Raw genomic sequence first — 20,200 nt, forward strand, 5'->3', positions numbered from 1 at the left:
GGTGTCCACAATGCTGTTCTACACATGAAGTACTTGTAAAACTTGCTTGGAAACACAGTCCCCCCACGTTCCTGCCCCGTCAGTGTTGCAAGTCTCTCGACTTGAATGTTATAAATTTGTGTGTGGCACAGTGGTTAAGAGCTACAGCCGCCACCAAAGGTCAGCAGTTTGAATCTACCAGCCTCTCCTTGGAAACCCTATGGGGCAGTACTACTCTGCCTATAGCGTTGCTATGAGTCGCCATTGACTTGACGGCAGCACATGTCAGTTAAGGAGACCTGGTGGAGCAACAGTTAAGTGTTTGGCCGCTAACTGAAAGGTGGCAGTTCAAATCCACCCAGTGTCTCCACGGGAGAAAGCCCTGGCCATCTGCTTCCATAAAGATCACAGCCTAGAAAACCCTATAGGGCAGTTCTAATCTGTCACACGGGGTCGCTATGAACAGACATTGGCTCAACAGCACCTGACAGCAGCAACAACACATAGCAACGACACAGACTTCTCATTGCCTTGTATTAATTTTTCCACCTAATTAGGGAAATTAAAGCAGATTTATTATATTTCTAAGGCCTGAATACATTATATCCATTCTCAGAGGAAAAGAAAAAAATCTACAGAGTTAATCCACCATTAAATGCTTGTTACAGCATCTGGGACCACTCTGAGACACTTCTGTATCAAACTGTGCTAGCAGGACACGAGTGCCACAGAGCAAGCTACAACTCGCTTTTCACATCCAGAAAAGCAACAGGGTCCCCCCCTGCACCGCAGGGCCCTGCTCACTGTCTCCCCACAGTTTAGTTTATTTACTGCCCTCAGCAATCTGTGAGGCAGGCTTTGATCATTTGTATCCCTTTTATTACAACTAAGAAGTAGACGAACATTAAACACCTTCCCAAAAGCACACAGAGAGTAAGTGAAGAAACCAAACTTAAACTCCAGTCGGTCTCTCTCCAAGCTTGAACGTTTCAGAAGGTCACCTTGTCAGACATCAAGTGCAATGCCTAGAAAGAGCTGCAGCCCCAGCCAGCTCACCTCTCTCCAAAACATCAGTTCTGCCCAAGCACCCAGTGCTTTGAAATGTATCACGGGTGGAGAGTACTTGGCTCCGGGAGAATTGTTCTTCTTTTGCCAACATCAGTGGAGGTCAGGACCTTTCTAAAAGGTTGCAGTGGGACCCAGAAGATGATCTCCTGCTGCTTAGCAAAGTTTCACTCGGTCACTAGTACCTTACACCACCACCCAGCTGTCAGTTTGTCCCACTGTGCTGTTTTGTCCTGCTGTGGTCGTTTGTGGGTTGCTATGATGCTGGAAGCTATCTTACTGGTATTTCAAATACCAGGCAGGTCACCCTTGGTGGACAGGTTTCAGAGGCGCTTTCCAACTAAAACAGACTGGGAAGAAAAGCCTCGTGATCTACTTCTGGAAATCTGCCAAAGAAAACTTCAGGGACCACAACAGAACATTGCCCAACTCAATTGCTTTGGACACATCATCGGGGGGATCAATCGCTAGAGGAGGACATCGTGTTTGGGGGGTAAGGGAGACCCTCAGTGAGATTGGCTTGATCGGCTTTGACAGAACAGCCACAACGGTGAAACCTGAGGAAGACGCAGTCCCGACGATGTGTCCTTCTGCTGCAGGGAAGATCGCCATGAGTCAGAGGTGACTCAGTGGCAGCTAACAACACCTTGCAAGTCTTATTAAGGAGAACTGTGCTGAAAAGCATGGATAAATACTTTATCTAAGTGTAAGAAGTTGCTGTAAACGTGCCAATGACATGAAATCAAGCGAGTAAATTATGGCAATTGTAATTTAAATGGGAATATGAATGAGCAAACATCAACTATGAGGTATTTTACAATGATCACACATACTTACCATCTACGCTCCCAATAGAACGGAAGGCACCTCGATACCAAAGTACAATGTCAATCTTAAAAAAGTTGTAGATGCACATGATAGACACAGCCACACCTGTCAAGGCTATGAACCCTCCTATCAAGTAAGCTTGGGAATCCGGAGCTAAAAAAAAAAACAGAGAGAGTCAATTATATCCTTTACTAACACAGATCACATTATAAATGCCATGTGGAAATGTGTTACATGTCAAAGTGCTGAGCAAATTAAACCTGTTGCTCATAGCGACCCTACAGGACAGAGTAGAGCCATCTCAGAGGGTTTCCAAGGAGTGGCTGGTGGATCTGAATTATCGACGTTTTGATTAGCAGCTGAGCTCTTAACCACTGCGAGACCAGGGCTGCCAAAGTGCTAAGGACACTGCTTAAGTATTTCTTTAAATTTAAATAATAGGTATGGGAGTAGAATAGCCCGCTCTTGACAAAGAATTCTGGGAAACAAATTCTGAGCTCTTAGGCACCCGGAAGAAGAAAATTCGAGAGTCCTAGCTACTGATCCCCACACATCTATCAGTATGTCATGCTGTGGTGGCTTGCATGTGGCTGTGATGCTGGAAGCTATGCTACCGGTATTTCAAATACCAGCAGGGTAACCCATGGTAGACAGGTTTTAGCAGTGCTTCCAGAGTAAGACAGAGTAGGAAGAAGGATCTGGCAGTCTACTTCTGAAAAAATTAGCCAGTGAAAACATTATGGATGGCAATGGAACATTGTCCGAAGAAAACTGAATAGACCATGGACTGCCGGAAGAACAAACAAATCTGTCTTGGAAGAAGTGCAGCCAGAATGCTCATTGGAAGCAAGGATAGCGAGACTTTGTCTCACATATTTGGGACATGTTATTAGGAGGGACCAGTCCCTGGAGAAAGATATTATGCTTGGTAAAGTAGAGGGTCAGCGAAAAAAGAGGAAGACTTTCAACGAGACGGATTGACACAGTGGCTGCAACAATGGGCTGAAGCAGAACAATGACTGTGAGGATGGTGCAGGACAGGGCAGTGTCTTGTTCTGTTGTACTTGGGGTCACTATGAGTCAGAACCAACTCGATAGCACCTAACAACAACAAGCTACTGATGGTCCACGCAGCACGGCTCACAGTCACACCAGCACTGCTTTCAAAATACTCATGGCAAGGCCTTTCCTCACCAACACTAGAATCTCCAGAGGTGAGACATGAGCACCTTTAATTTGAAAAGTTCCTCCACTGATCCGGTTGCAGGCTGTTAATTAATAAGCACTGTTGTAACTGTTCTCCAGTTACTCAAAATGGAGTATCAGGACTCCTGCAGGAATAAGGAGCCATCCGTTGCCTGCCCTAGGGGCCAACTCTGCCAGACTCCTATGTGGTTTTCTCTGTGCCATCAGAGTCTTGGTTTGGCACCTATCAGAGAGGCACACTCTTAGAAAGGGTGTTTACATCCCACTCTGCTCTGTGAGCACATTACAAAGCAATTATGAGCAGAAGCAGTGGGGCAGGAGACGACCGAGGAGCAGAACCAGTTGTTCTGGAACGTCAAGTCCCTGAAAACATGCTCCTACACATCTGAGAAGAGGAACAACACAGCTTTCGGCCTTACCACAACCCCAAACCCACAAACTCCCAAAGAATCAGAAAAGAGGAAGAAGGAGAAAGGAATAGAAATCTCTGCGCTTCTTCACAACCCCTTCATACCCCACTTCCTTCTTCAGCTACTTCCTGATCCCTAGCCCTAACTAGACAGTAGGGCGGTGAGTGGAGGTATGGGGGAGGGCTCTCTTTTCTCTAAACTTTCACAGCACTTTCTTTTTTTTTTTTTAATATTCATTAAAGAGTTTATTATTATACATTCCCCTCTGCCACACCATGTTGGGAATATATTGAAGCCAAAGACTTCCTGATTTACTATTTTGTCCCATTAAATACATGACACAATAAAGCAGAATAACTAAAAACTCATTTGGTGCTCTAAAAATATCAATCCATTGATTAAGTCCCAGCACAGCCAAGTTTAATGCTTTGCACATTGGTGCCCAAGGCAATCCTGGACTACTTGTTAGAACCTCTAGCTTCTAACCATGACAGTCTTTTGTCCTTCCCTTCCATTCTCTACTTCTCTTTGTCATTCCCCTCTGCTCTTGTTATGATTTCTTCTTTGAGTAACAATGCCACCTCTGGCTTTGGGTGTAACCATGTCTGGGAACCTTTAATGTATACTTTAGGGATCTTAGTGCTGTAAACTGTCATGATGGGAAAACCATTCCCACATTTATGAGATTCAAAACACCTCTGGTTAAGTAGACAGGAGGGATGGTGTAAAAATTTGTGGGTTGATCATTCACGGTATTCAGGAGTGTTGACACCCTCTGCTCTATAAATGAGCTAAAATTGGAAACAGGAAAGTAATACATAAGTTCAAAGGGCATACAGGCTTTGAGGAGTCACTAGGTGGTGCAAATGGTTAACGCGCTCAGCTGCTAACTAAAGGTTGGAGTTTTGAGTCCATTCAGAGGTGTCTCAGGAGAAAGGCCCGATGGCCTGTTTCTGAAAAATGAACCAGTGAAACCCCAATGAAGCACAATTCTACTCTGAGACACATGAGGTTGCCATGAGTAGAAGCCGACTCTACAGCAACTGGGCTGGGTTACGGACTTTGAAATAGAAAGAAATGGGAACTTCCCTGCTGAATACACCAGATGCCCTGCTGAAGGTCCTGTTAAGGTGAAATTCACCATTTAAGGCCATATGGTTACCACCAGCCTTAAACTGAGATGTTAGCTGAGAACAAGTGATTAATAGAAAGTCACAGAAGAGTACACCAGTCCAAACAACTAGTTAGTGACCCTGCTGCAGATTAATCAAATAAGATTCAAATCTGAAAGTGTCTTCAACAAAAATAACAAAGTCAAGTAGAGAAGCTAGAACCTTAACTCTGCCCCAAATAAACCAACAAGAGGCTTGGAGTTAAGAGGGTAATGTTCCTAAGAGCTCAGGGCAAACAAAATAAAGTATGCATGTACAAAAATAGGTTGCACGTGAGGTGTGAGATGACGGCTGGTAGAAGGAAAGGTGATTTAGAAAGCACAGGTTTCTCAACTGGCCTAAAACAAAGGAGAAAAACGACCCCTCCCTCCTCCTGTATGATGAAAAAAAAACCAAACTGTCTTAAAAGCTAGCGAGTTGCCATCTAAGATGCATCAACTGGTCCCAAACCACCTGGAGCAAAGAAGAATGATAAACACTAAATACACAAGGAAAATATGAGCCCAAGAGACAGAAGGGCCACATAAACCAGAGACTCCATCAGCCTGAGACCAGTAGAACTAGATGGTGCCCAGCTACCACCAATGATCACCCCGACAGGGAACACAATAGAGAGTCCCTGACGGAGCAGGAGAAAAGTGAGGTGCAGAACTCAAATTCAAGTAAAAAGTCCAAACTTAATGGTCTGACTGAGACTGGAGGGATCCCGGAAGACACAGCCCCCGGACTCTCTGTTAACCCAAAACTGAAACCATTCCCGAAGCCAACTCTTTTTTTTAAATTGTTGTACTTTAGGTGAAAGTTTACAATTCAAGTTAGTCTCTCATACAAAAATTTGTACACACATTGTTATGTGACCCTAGTTGCCATCCCGATAATGTGACAGCACACTCCTTCTTTCCACCCGATTTCCCTTGTCCATTCAACCAGCTCCTAACCCTCTCTGCCTTCTCAGCTCACCTCCGGACAGAAGCTGCCCATTTAGACTCATGTATCTACTTGAGCTAAGAAGCACACTCTTCAAGAATATCATTTTATGTCCCATAATCCAGTCTAATCTTTGTCTGAAGAGTTGGCCTTAGGAATGGTTTTAGTTCTGGGTTGACAGAGAGTCTGGGGGCCATGCTTTCTGGGGTTCCTCCAGTCTCAGTCAGACCATTAAGTCTGGTCTTTTTACTAGAATTTGAGGGCTGCACCCAGCTTTTCTCATGCTCCATTAAGGACTCTGGTTGCGTTCCCTGTCAGGGCGGTCATTGGAGGTAGATGAGCACCATCTAGTTCTTCTGGTCTCAGGCTGATAGAATCTCTGGTTTATGTGGCCCTTTCTATCTCTTAGGCTAATACTTTCCTTGTGACTTTGGTATTCTTCATTCTCCTTCATTCCAGGTGGGTTGGGATCAGTTGATGCATCTTAGATGGCCGCTAGCTAGCTTTTAAGACTCCAGACACCACTCAGCAAAGTAGGATGCAGAACATCCAAAGCCAACTCTTCAAAGATTAGACTGGACTATAAGACATAAAATGATATTTGTGAAGATACATGAGTCTAAATGAGCAGCTCCTGTCCGGAGGCAAGATGAGAAGCCAGAAAGGGACAGAAACTGGTTGAACAGACACGGGAAATCTGGGGTGGAAAGGAGGAGTGTGCTGTCACAGTGTGGGGAGAGCAACTAGGGTCAAATAGCAGTGTGCGTATAAAATTTTTGTATGAGGAACTAACTTAACTGTAAACTTCCATTTAAAGCACAATTAAAAAAAAAAAAAATCTGCTGCCATCCAGTCGATTCTGGCTCATAGTGACTTTATAGGACAGAGTAGAACTGCCCCGTAGAGTTTCCAAGTAGCAGCTGGTGGATTTGAACTGCCAGCCTTTTGGTTAGCAGCCGAACTCTTAACCACTATGCCACCAAGGTTTCCATGATTGACAGGTGTTCACTGACAGCAGCAGCAGTTCCTCAGAGCCTGGAATTTGCCTTAGAATCCTGAACACAGGTGTTCCAAGTAGTCAGTACTGATAAGTTAGTACAGGTAGTTCCCGACTTAACGACATATCTGAGTTACGGCTACCGCACGTAAGGACCATCTGTCGTTCTGTGCATCTTATCATCAGTAATACGTACTACATACAGTGTTGTGGCAAGTAATTTGTTGATGTTATCATTCTCAGATGTTCACTTGAAGATGTTCAATTTTATGATTTAATGTTCAAAACACTACCGCATAGTAGGCTATGGCCTGGTCTGCAATGAAGTCGGTGTCGAGAGTTGAAGGGATAGAAAGTTGGGCGATGTTCAACTCTAATGACATAATGACAATTGAATTTCACACGTGTCCAATAGTTGTTACAACTCTGACTTCATTGTTAAGACTGACTTCATTGTAGACCAGGCCTACAGCATGATCTTATTCAGCGTTTTGTACCACAAGAAACGTCAGTTGTTAATTTGAAGCTGAGTTGTTCACGTTTCTCTGACTGCAACACCTGGAAAGCTTGCACCCTCAGCAATATGTCTAGCAAAAGAAGTCATGCCACTGAAAGTTCTAATACAAAAAAGAAAGTGAGGAAGGCTCTAGACGTGGATATAAAGATGAAGATCAGTAAGGCCATGATAATGGAAAGAAAGTTGAGAAATAGCGCGTGAGGAAGGACTGTCTCATTCAACCATTTCAACAATCATTAAGGGTAAGAATAGGATTTTCAAGGCAGTTAAAGGAGCCATTGTCATAAAATCAACAATTTTAACAAAGAAGAGGCAAGGGCCAGTCTCCGAGATGGAGAAGCTGTTGATGATTTGGACAGAAGACCAAGTCCAGAAGAGGATTACTATGTGTTTACTGGCAATTCAAATGAAAGCACGCAGCCTTTTTGAAAACCTGAAGGAACAGCAAGTAGAAGACTATCACGAGTATTTAATGTCAGCAAGGGCCGGTTTCATTGCTTCAAACGCAGATTTGGCTTACATAACGTACGTATAACTGGAGAAGCAGGAAGCACCGATGTTGAAGCTGCCAAAAAATTCAAGGATGAGCTGGACAAGATAATACAAGATGAAGAATATCTACCAGAAAAGAATTTCAACGTGGACGAAATAGGCTTGTTTTGGAAAAGGATGCCAGAATGGACCTATATTCACAAAGAGGCAAAGTCAGTGCCTGGTTTCAAGGCATTTAAACACAGTCACGTGGCTGCTTGGAGGAAATGCTGCTGGATTTAAATTAAAACCTTTTCTTGTTTACTATTCTGTAAACTCCCAAGCATTCAAAAACATTGACAAAAATAAACTGCAGATACAGGAGTAACTACAAGGCCTGGATGACGACTGTGTTATCTGAAGACTGGTTTTTAAATTGTTTCATCCCAGAAATGTGCACCCACTGCCTTGAAAAGAGCATTCATTTCAAGATTCTGCTGCTACTTGATAATGCCCCGAGACATCCTCCTCATGGAGATGATCTAAATCAAGATGTGAAAGTGGTATATCTACCTCCCAATATGACAGCTGTGATTCAGCCTTTAGATCAAGCTGCAATCGCCACCTACAAGGCATACTACCTTCGGACTACCTTTGCTCAGGCAACAGCTGCAACAGATGGAGGTGCGGTAACATTACAAGATTTCTGAAGAATTACAACATTCTTCAGTGTATCTGGAACATTGCATCTTCCTGGGAGGAAGTTATGGGAAAATGCATGCTGGGGATATGGAAAAAATTGCTGAATTATGTCAAGACGCTTCAAGCATTTGATCAGGACAGTATGATGGAAGACATCAGCAGAAAAATCATCCATACGGCAAGAACACTGAATTTACAACTTGATATCACCAATGTTGACTAGCTCATAGATCGCGAAGAAGGAGAATTGACAGATCAGGACTTAATGGATTTTGAAGAGGAAAGAAATGCTGAAGAAGAAAGAAATAATGAGGAAAAGGAAGGAGAAAAAAAACTTCACAGTGAAAGGATTAGCTGAAGTTTTTTCTAAACTAACCAAGGGCTTCACTTGCTTCAAACATGGATCCAAATGCTGACTGATTTGCTAAAGTAGATAGGCAGATTCAGGAAGCAGTGAGATGTTACCGTGAAATACATGAAGAAAAAAAAAGGGCCACACAGACACCTCACTAATTTTCTAAATAGAAACTCCATTCCCATTCCCAGGGATAATCCAGATGATCCAGAACCTTCCACAAGTGGAGTTATTACTACAAATGGCAAAATGCCAACATTATCCAACATTTCTTCATTGTCAGAGTAAATTTTTATGATTTGTATATTTTTTTATCTGTATATATGTTAAAATATACCTGTAAGTTTATATGTAAGGTTTCCAACCCCCAAAGACAAATAAAGATCAAATTATAAAAACACTGTTAATGAAAGGCAATAATAATGAAAACTAAAAAAAAAAAAAAGAGATATTAGGTTAGATCAGAACTGACTTCTGACGGAGTCGTCGGAATGGACCCCCATCGTAAGTTGGGGACTATCTGTATTGGCATGCGAATCTTCATTGGCTGTCTTCAGTTTACAGTTACTAAACAAAGACCTCAAACTTGTAGCTTGAGGCCAATTTAAATTGTAACCACAACTCATGGAATCTCCAAGGCCTTCTACAATCAGCTTCCCCTCTTTGGGGTGGACTCAGTCACTTCTTCTGGCATAGACTGAGCTGAATTTCTGCTGGAGAGCCATGGGGGATGGGAGAGAGGGGAACAAGTGCCACTACATATACATATAGCGCTGGAAGGCTCTGCCCTGCTCCCCGGGTGGAAAACAACCATTTTCTCACTGGCCTAGAGAGGTCCTCCCTCTCCTGGGCAGGGCACAATCCTGCACTGGCCTCCTCCAAGCCACCTCCTTCATGAGAATATGGATCTCTTAATTTCTGGCCTATGGAAGACCCACGTCTGTCCCTGATCTGGCTCTCTGTCCTGCACAGCAGGTAAAAGAGACTACTAGGAAATGAGTGTGAAAAGCTAGATCAGGGAAAGCCTTGAATGCCAAGCAAGGAGTTTCTACTTCATTCCAGAGGTGAGGAAGTGGCACTGGATGTCAGGGCAGGAGGTGGCAGAATTACAGACTTCCTTGGGGAAGACAACTCGACCACATTAAGTAGAATAGATTGGACCATAGAAAATTCGTGAGGCAAGGAAGCCATTTAGAAAACTCATGTAATCATCCAATTAGAATTTAATAATGGCTGGAGCCAAGACAGTCATAATGAAAATAATTATCTTTTTGTAGAACTTACTAAGTGTCATGCTTTACACTTGCTTTACTAAACTCATCTCATTTGATTCTCTGATACACCGCTCCTGGGTGGGGAGTATAAACTGGTCCAATCCACCTTAAAGAACAGTTTGACATTATATGAAAAGTTAAAGATGGACCCTTATCTGGCAATTCTACTCCTAGAGATATATCACAGAGGAATGCTTCTACATGAGTACCATGATACACATGCAGGAATTTTCATAGCAGTGTGATTTGTTAATAGCCTCACGCTGGGAACAAGTCAAATGATCACACATCTATAGCAGAATGGATGAATTGTGGCCTGGTTATTCAGTGGAATACAATTCTGCAGTAAAAATGGATGAATTACAGCTACATCCCACAGGACTGAGGCACCAATGAATCTCCTACATGTAAGAAAAGAAGCAAGTCAAAAGAAAACATACTATATAACCTTCTTTATATAAAGTTCAAAAACAGGTAAAACTAAGCTATATTTTTAGGACATATACGTATGTGGAAAAGCAAGGAAATGATTAGCCTAAAAGTTGGTAGAGTAGTTATCTACAGAGCGGAAAAAAGATTATGATCGGGAAGGACACGTAGGGGCTTTTCAGTCTGGTGATATTCTTCTTCTTCATCTACAGTTGGCAAACAAATGTAGAAGGCACACGTTATTTGCCATATAATTATTTGTTATATGATACATATATTCTGTATGTCCTTTCTTTCTTTCTTCCTGTCTTTCTATCTATCTAAAGTATGTGTGTTTATGTGTTATATTTTACAATACCCATTATACCCATTGCTGTCAAGTGGATTCCAACTCATAGTGACCCTATAGGACAGAGCAGAACTGCTGCATAAGGTTTCCAAGGAGCAGCTGGTGGATTCGAACTGTTGCCCTTTTTGTTAGCAGCCAAACACTTAACCACTGTGCCACCAGGGCTCTGCCATATTTTAAAATTAAAAAAAAAAAAAAGATAAATTCCAGTTGATTCCCACAACAACCCTGGAACCAAAACCAAACTCACTACCATCGAAGTCGATTCCAACTCATAGCAACCCTATAGGATAGAGTAGAACTGCCCCGTAGAGTTTCCAAAGAGCAGCTGGTGGATTTGAACTGCCAGCCTTTTGGTTAGCAGCCATAGCTCTGAACCACTGTGCCACCAGGGCTGCATGGGAGGAAGGTATTACTAGTATTCTCATTTGCAGAGAAGGAAACTCGAGCATAAAGAGGTTGAGTAACAGAGCTGTGTTCACCCAGCTCATAAATGGTAGAGCCAGAACCTGAACCTGGATCCTGACCCTAAAGTCCTTGCTTGTAACCACTACACCATCTACATTGTTAGTGGGAGTAGAAAGGATGACAGATGCAGCAGGCAGACCTTGTGCAGGAAGAGTCTACACAACATGGCAACCTACTGGATGTTAGGCATGAGGGAGAAAGATGGGGGGATCAAGATGATCCTTAGATTTTGAGCCCAAATTACTTAGAAGATGGAAGTATCGTTAACAAAAGTAAGAAAAATGGAAAGAGAATTAGGAGGTTTCAGGGGGTTAATCTGCTTTCAATCTTCAGTCCATGTATCTACAGTCTAGTGGGCAGTCAGCAATGCAGGGCTGCTTCTTGGGAAGGGAGAATCTGGTTGGAGATTTGGAATGTTTCCACCTGCAAGGAGATGATAGTTGAAGCCACGAGAGTAAGGAACATCATCACAGGTGAGAATGCAGAAAGAGAAGCACCAATGTTGGCACCTCAACGATCACCCAGAGGCACCAGAGAAAGAGAGAATATGAGCAAGATTGATTGGAGGACCAGTGATCAAAAGTGACTCTATGACAGAGAAAAGCCATGGAGAAGAGAATAGACAGAGGCAGAAGATGAACACAAGGTCCCTACCACCTGACGCAACCAGAAAGGGCTCTGCATAGGTCCAGGGTGAGGAGAGGAGATGCAGTACGCTCACTTTCGGTTAAGGCAGTTAAGGACTGTAATGGATTGAATTGCGTTCCCCCAAAATGTGCTGAAATCCTAACCCCTGCACCTATGGATGTGATCCTGCTTGGAAACAGGGTTTTTCTTTTGATATGTCAAAATTCTTGAGGTGTCAACATTGGTGCTGCTCTTTCTGCATTCTCGTCCGTGATGATGAGAATGAGGTCATATCACAGTAGGGTGGATCCTAAACCTAACCACTTCTGAGTTATTAAAAGGGTAGAACAGACACAGAGACACACACAGGGGGAAGACAGACACCGAAGAATGCCAAGGAACTCCGAGGATTGTTGGGTACTAGAAGTTGAATAGATGAAGAACCTTCTCCTACAGCCACACCCTGAATTCGGACTTCTGGCCTCCAGAACTGTCAGAATATAAATTTCTGTTCTTTCAAGCCAATCATTTATGGTGTTTTGGTTACAGCAGCACTATGTTAACTAAGACCAGGACACAGTGGCCTTGGCCTCCAGGCCCTGGAAATGAGGTGCAGAACGCATATACCTCAGGGCTACAGGCTGCTGTGTTTTTATCCCTTGTTCACTGTTCTTCTAAGGGAGGTGAAGGACACTCACAAGGTCAAGAACTTGGCAGGGGCAAAGGCATATTTGCTAGTTCCATACAGCTATCATAGGACTAGTGTTTTATGCTAAATTCTTGGAAAACATTTCTGGTGGGTTTTTAGCTAGGATTGCATGCAAACATGGGTTTAACTTATCATGAAGGGACATTGGCAAATTTAAGCCCTCTGCTCTTGCATGTAGCTAACCAAAGAAAAAGAAAGATATTAATAGAATGAAGAAGAAAAGAAAAGCTGTCTTGGCAAACCACACCTCAGCATTTTACAAGGTACTTCATACTCTGCCCTGGTATGTTATGAATTTAAAGTTGTTCTCTTCATATTATGAGTTCACTCTTCACTACCTATTCTCTGGATTTATGATCTCCAACAGATAATCAATAAGCTCTGTACGGTGGGGAAGCCAGCACAACTTGTACAAGGAAAGGTTATGGAAGCTCCATAGAGACATCCAAACTTCCTGAGGGACTGAATCGCTAGGTGGAGGGCTGTGGGGACCATGGTCTCGGGGAACATCTAGCTCAATTGGCATAACACATTTTATAAAGAAAATGTTCTACGTTCTACCTTGGTGAGTAGCATCTTAAAAGCCTGTGAGCAGCCATCTAAGATACTCTAATGGTCTCACCCCTTCGGCAGCAAGGGAGAATGAAGAAAACAAGATACAAGGAAAAGATTAGTCCAAAGGATGAATGGACCACAACTACCACAGCCTCCACAAGACTGAGTCCAGTACAACTAGATGGTGCCCGGCTACCATTACTGACTGCTCTGACTGGGATCACAACAGAGGGTCCCGGACAGAGCTGGAGAAAAATGTAGAACTAAATTCTAACTCACAAAGAAAGACCAGACTTACTGGCTTAGCAGAGACTGGAGGAACCCCGAGAGTATGGCCTCCAGACACCCTTTTAGCTCAGTAATGAAGTCACTCCAGAGGTTCACCATTCAGCCAAAGATTAAACAGCCCCATAAAACAAAATGAGACTAATGGGGCACAACAGTCCAGCGACAAGGACTAGAAGGCAGGAGGGGACAGGAAAGCTGGTAATAGGGAACCCAAGGTTGAGAAGGGACAGTGTTGACATGTCATGGGGTTGTTAACCATTGTCATAAAACAATATGTGTACTAAAAAAAAAAAAAAAAAGCTCTGTACAGTTTTAAGAGTACTATTTGTGTACATGCATGGAGTTTGAAGCCCTCCTACTCTATTAAAATTTAGTCTTTATAGATAACTTTACAAAGTTACATTATAAAAAATATATATATGTTTTACTTGCGTCTAAATTTACTTATAATAAATGACCTGAAAGCTAAAATCATAAGCAAATGACTATAAAAGTTGAGCAACTAGTTTTAATAAAGAAAAAAATACCTCTTTTCTAGACTTTTGATGCATAAAATGTATATTAATCTGGCATTTTCAAGCATACTACAATAAAATCACAGCCTTACTCCAAGAACATTGTAAGACACTTCATCAGCTTTTCACTAGATTCTATATTTAGCTTCTCTATGTAATACTACCCCGTTACCTCACGTTGAACATTTAACGTCACTTCTCTTTCATAGCGGGCCCTGCTGGCGCAGTGGTTAAGTGTTTGGCTGCTAACCAAAAGGTCGACAGTTTGAATCTACCAGCCACTCCTTGGAAACCCTATAGGGTCAGTTCTACTCTGTCCTATAGGGTCGCTATGACTGTTGCCTCACATCAAACATTAACGTCACTTCTCTTTCACGTGTGTTTCCTTGCCATCATTTTGAGCGCCCTGAGCCCACTAGGACATTACCTGGGAGCTTTAACACAATGTATGCTGCAGATACTCCAGCATGACACACAAAATGGCGGCCATAATCTTCCATTTTCACTTCAAGAAAGGTTATGTTTACTGTGTACCTATTATATTGCGCAAAAGGTACACATGATCTATAAAAGAAAAGAGCTAGTCATCAGTACATGCATCATATTTACCCAACATACTTTATAATGTTTATTCTGGAGAATAAAATGACTTCCTAGAGAACACTTTGGACCATCGTTTTACCATAAGAATAGTTCACTGAAGAGGCTAACTGAAGTGTGATGACGGAGTAGTTCAAATGTGTATTTTCTTCTGGACAGTGACAAGGAAGTACAGTTCCGGTAACTATAGACAACATCCTCAGCCCTACAGGGCCCTCCCCTATTCCTTTCCACTTATCCTAACTTACTTACTCTTCAAGGCCCAACACTAGTTCTTCTACGCTCTTATTTCGTTAGTTTTACTGTTTATACCACTGAATTAATCAGTAAACCAGTTGGCATCGAGTCAACTCCAACTCATGGCAACACCATGTGTGTCAGAGTAGAACTGTGTTTCCAATTGCTGGTTTTTCAGAAGTAGATCACCAGTTCTTTCTTCCAAGATGCCTCTGGGTGGACTCGAACTTCCAACCTTTCAATCAGCAGCCAAGTGCTTAACCGATTGAACCACCCTAGACGCCATACCATTCAATTAGTTAATGATTATGCACTATCTCTGTGCTAATGCTTAATTTGCCCTTTAACCCTTGAATGCCTATGGCTCATGATATAACTCAATGGGAATGAGACTGGCTTTAAATAGCTGAGGGAAATTGATCCTGCTGCTTGAACACCATGCTTCATGTTTTACCTCATCTCCCTAACTAGGCTGTAAACAGGATGGACAGCAGTTTGCACCTCACATTTCTTTGAACGAGATGCTTGGCCATGCACTCACTGAAAACCAGCAATGAGAAGGTCTTTGAAAGACAAAGCCAAAAGAAGTGACGAGAAGGCAGTGAGAACTGTGTAAAAAAAGCAGTACATGCCAAATTAATTTAGATGGAGAAATCCTTGCCAGCTTTTAGAGAAGCCAGAAAAACAAAAGACTCACTCAATTCCTTCTGTAATTCGTTTGGATTCACGATAGTAAAGATCCACCTGAGTGTTGTTGACCTTCCAGCATCGCAGGTTTGTGTTTTCCCTGACATCTGTGATATTACAGTCCACAATGAGGGTGGAGCCTGTAAAAGTCAAATCCATAAATATTAAATGAAAATTCTACAAATAATGACCTTGTCAACAAATACATACCTTATTTTTTGAGCTTTGAATGTCTTTTCATTACCGGAAATACCCCCTTGGTTCAATGTATATCTGCTTTATCTCTATCCCTCTGACAGAGACCATAAGTGGCCTTCCAGGATATCTATTGTGAAAACCAAAAACCAAATCCATTGCCATCCAGTCAATTCTGACTACTATGAGTCTATTGTAAAGAGATACGCCAAATAGCACCAGCTTCTGATGAATGTTTCCCACAATATCCAGGACGTGAATACTACTCCTACTCCAAGTAACCTTAATGAAGAACTTCTCAGTTCAGAGTGTTTCACACACGTTTTGTCATTTATCTCCCTATCTTCACAACAGTCCTACAAGGCAAAAAGGGGGAGGTGTTATCATCCCCATTTTACAGATGAGAAGACTGGAGCTCATGTACATTGAGGGACTTGCCCAAAGTCATACAGTAGTTTGAGAAAGAAATGAGACATGAACTCGTTTTCTAATTCCAGTTCCAGTGAGCTTCCTACTTTCCAATTGTGATCTCCTGGTCTTGCCCCTCTGTCTCTTATCCTGCCTCTACACATGCTCACACATTATATTTGATTAATTTATATTTTGCCTCATGAGTCTAATAATTTCCTCCATTTACTACATGTAAAAAACCAACCATACTTCAACTTTAGATGAGTGTCCTTTATTCTAGGTGGTATTTTTAACTTATTGTGAAATACAACGCACATATAGTGAAAAGCATAGAATATAAACGTAAAGTTGATTAATTATTATGCATCAAATATCCATACAACTTTCACCTGGTAAAAAAATAGATAGTGCCAGAACCTTATTATCCTCCTACATGCCCTAGTGCCAGAACCTCATTATCCTCCTACATACCCTGTCTCTGTTACTTTATTACCTACATATACGCCCCGAAACTCCAGCTTCTATTACTCAACATTTTGCTTGTTAAGACTCAACCATGCTGTTGCATGTAGTTATACTTTATTCAGATGACAGAATATATTAGAATTCATTTATCTTGTTTACTGTCCCTGTAAGGAGCCCTGGCGACATAGTGGTTAAGAGCTCGGCTGCTGACCAAAAGGTAAGTGATTGGCACTCACTAGCAACTCCACAGAAGAAAGATGTGGCAGTCGGCTTTGGTAAAGATTACAGCCTTGGAAATCCTATGGGGCTGTTCTACTCTGTCCTATAGGGTGGCCATGAGTCAGACTCGACTCAGTGGCAATGGGTTCTATGGGACTGTTGCTCTATATACATATGCAGTTTCCAATGATTCCTAGTATGTCTAATGCTCCTGTGAGCTCTCTCATACATGTTTGCTGGAACACAAGTGCACACGTTTCTGATGGGTTGCTATGAATCAGACTTGACTCAATGGCAACAGGTTTGGTTATACATGGTGGGTATATATACCTATCTACTAATAAAATTGGTAGAGCTTGGATTATACAAATCTTCTACTGCAAAATATGATGCCAAACAGTTTTCTAAAGTGATTATACTGATTTACACTCCCACCCGCAGTCCATGGCCGTTTCTGTTACTTTATGTATTCCACAGTACTTGCCATTGTCAGTCCATTTTGTTTTAGCCTTTCTGGTGTGTGTGTAATCGTATGACATTGTCAATAATTTGCATTTCCCTGGATTGCACTTGGTTGAGCACCTTTTTATAGTCCATTTGGATATCCTCTTTCATAAACTCTCTTCCCGAGTTATTTGTCCTTCTATTATGTTATCTTCTCCTGATTGATTTGTAGGAGTTCTTCATAGATTCTAGATATGTGAATATGACCTTTGTTCGCTTCCTGCAGCTGACTTCTCCCTCTCTGTGGCTTGTCTTTTCATTACATTGCCTGTTACTAAACCCTGGTGGTGTAGTGGCTAAGAGTTCAGCTGCTAACCAGAAGGTCGGCAGTTTGAACCCACCAGGCGCTCCTTGGAAACCCTGTAGGGCAGTTCTACTCTGTCCTATAGGGTTGCTATGAGTCGGAACTGACTCGAAGGCAATGGGTTTTCTTTTACTAAACAGAAGTTCTTATTTTTAATGTAGTTTATCAATGTATTTCTTCAGGATTGGTGTATTGTATGTCTTCATTAAAAAAATCTTTCCTTCCCCCCAAATTATGAAGATATTTTTCTAGAAACTTTATTGTTTAGCCTTTCATATTTAGCTTTGCAATACACTTGAAATTATCTTTATAAACATTGTGAGAAATGGATCAAGTTTGATTTTATTCTGTATTACATCCAACCGTCCAGTATCATTCATTATAAGGATGGCACTTCCTCTACTTCTCTGTCGTGTCAACTTTGTCAAAATCTACTACCATATATATGTCTGGGTCTATCTCTGGGCCCTCAACTCTGTCTCATTGTCTATTCTTATGCTAATGCTAGACTGTCTTCATTACTATACCAAAAAAACACCCAAAAAACCAAACCCATTGCCTTGGGTAGATTCTGACTCATAGCGACCCTACTGGACAGAGCAGAACTGCCCCATAGGATTTCCAAGGAGTGGCTGGTGGATTCGAACTGCTGACCTTTTGGTAAATCTTGAAATCTGGAAGCACAAGTCCTCCTATTCAGTTCTTCATTAAAGTGTCTTGACTATAACTGAATCTTTACATTTCCATACAACTGTTACAACTTAAAAAACTGCAAAAACTAAATCTGTTGGGATTTTGACCAAGATTTAATTGAGTCTGTGGAGAAGTTTGGCAAGAACTGCAGACTTTACTATAATGACTTTTTCACTCCATGAACATGATATAGATTTCTATTCACTGAATCTTCTTTCTCTCAATAATGTTTTAAAAATTTCTGTCCAGATATCTATCGAAGTTTTGTTAGATATTTGATAGCTTATGTTATTATAAATGTTACATTAAATTTATTTTCATTTTGTTCATTGTTGGCACGTAGATATGTTCGGTTGATTATTGTATATTGACTTTGGATCCAACAAACTTACTTAGCTCCTTTATTACTTTGAATAATTTGTAGTTTTTTGGGACTAAGTATACAATCATATCTCCAAAAATACTTACAATTTTATTTCACCATTTCCAATCTTTTAACTTTTCTTTTTCTTGTCTTATTGAATTACCTAGGACCTCTAGTCCAATGAAGAATAGAAGTGGTGATAGAAAGAATCCTTGTCTTCTTCCTCAACACAAAGGAAAAGTGTTCAACATTTCACTATTGTGATGTCTCTGTAGGTCTTTTAAAATAGATATTCTGTATCAGATTAAGAAGTTTCCTTCCATTTCTAGTTTTCTCAATTTTTTAAAAAAATAATTAATTCATGGTTCAATTTCCCCGAACGCTTTTTCTATTGAGGTGAATGTATGATTTTTCTCCTTTAGTCTGTTAATGTGAAATAAACAGAGTATCCAGTAAAATGAAATAACTTTGCATTCCTAGAATAAGTCCAATTTAATCACAATGTATTTTTCTTTATGTATACTCTTGAAATCAGTTCGCTAATAATTTGTTTAGAATTTGTCATGTATATTCATGAATAAGACTAACCTGAAATTTTCCCTTCTAATACTGTCCTTGTTGGCTTTGGGTGTCAAGGTTTTTCTAGCCTAATGAAATGAGTTAAGAACTGTTCCTCTTTTTCTCTTCTCTGGAAAAGTTTGTTTAAAATTGGTGGTGTTTCTTTATTAAACGTTTTGTAGAATGTACCCATAAAGCCAACTTGATCCGGAGTTTGGTTTGAAGGAAGATTTTAAATTACAGAATTTATTTAATAGTTATGTTACCATTAAGAATTCAGTATCTTCTTGTCTCACATTCTGTATGTTGATCTTGCTAGAAATTTGTCCATCTTCTCTAAATTTTCAAAATTGTTTGGGAAAGAGCCGTTCAGAACATTGTTTTATTATCTATTTAATGCCTGTATGACCTATGGTGCTGCCCCTATTTTTTTTTTAATTTGTGCCTTCTCTCTTTTCTTGATCAATTTTATTACATTTTCAAAAACCAAACCTGTGCTTTGTTAATCACTCTATTGTACACTGATTTTATATTTCATTGTTTTCTGCTACTACCTTTCTTTAACTTACTTTATTCAGGTTTGTTTTGCTTCTCCTTCTAATTTGTAGAGTTGAGCACTTACCTCATAGATATTTGATCATTATCTCTTTTTAATTTAGGCTATAAACTTCACTCTACCAAATCTTTGGCTGCATCACATCAGTTTTCAACTTTCATTAATATTCAGTTCACAATATTCTCTAATTTCTGTTGTGATTTCTCTGTAGATCTATAGGTTATTTAGAAGTGTTTTTTGTTTGTTTGTTTTCAAAACCATGTGTTTATTCTAGTTATCTTTTTATTACTTATTTCTAAGGTAACAGAATTGTGGTTTGAGAACGTATATTCTATATGGTTTCAATCCATTGAATTTTGTTCTGATCAGCTTTGTGGCCGAGAATATGGTCAATTTTATTAAATTTCCTTTGTGTTTAAAAAGAATGTATAATCTGTAGGGGTTGCGTGGAGGGCTCTACGTCTGAACATTAGATCATTTCTTAGGCACATTTTGTTAGCCAAGATTTTGTTAGCCAAGATAGATTTTCTTTGCTTGTTCTATCCATCACTGTAAAATCTATGT

At 40.9% G+C, this 20,200-nt stretch overlaps 1 protein-coding gene across 1 annotated transcript in view; it reads right to left on the reverse strand.

Moving 5' to 3' along the window:
• Window positions 1-17,177, reverse strand: part of IL1RL2 (interleukin 1 receptor like 2) — a gene marked incomplete at its 5' end in the record, with an annotated part of 27,003 nt that extends 9,826 nt beyond the window's left edge. The window contains 4 exon segments of the mRNA XM_023731938.1: window positions 1,882-2,025; window positions 14,271-14,407; window positions 15,378-15,507; window positions 17,138-17,177. Coding sequence (XP_023587706.1) covers window positions 1,882-2,025; window positions 14,271-14,407; window positions 15,378-15,507; window positions 17,138-17,177 — 451 coding nt within the window.
• Between the last annotated feature and the right edge of the window lie 3,023 nt (window positions 17,178-20,200).

Source organism: Trichechus manatus, unplaced genomic scaffold (assembly GCF_000243295.1).
Source record: "Trichechus manatus latirostris isolate Lorelei unplaced genomic scaffold, TriManLat1.0 scaffold00004, whole genome shotgun sequence".
Classification (NCBI taxonomy): domain Eukaryota; kingdom Metazoa; phylum Chordata; class Mammalia; order Sirenia; family Trichechidae; genus Trichechus; species Trichechus manatus.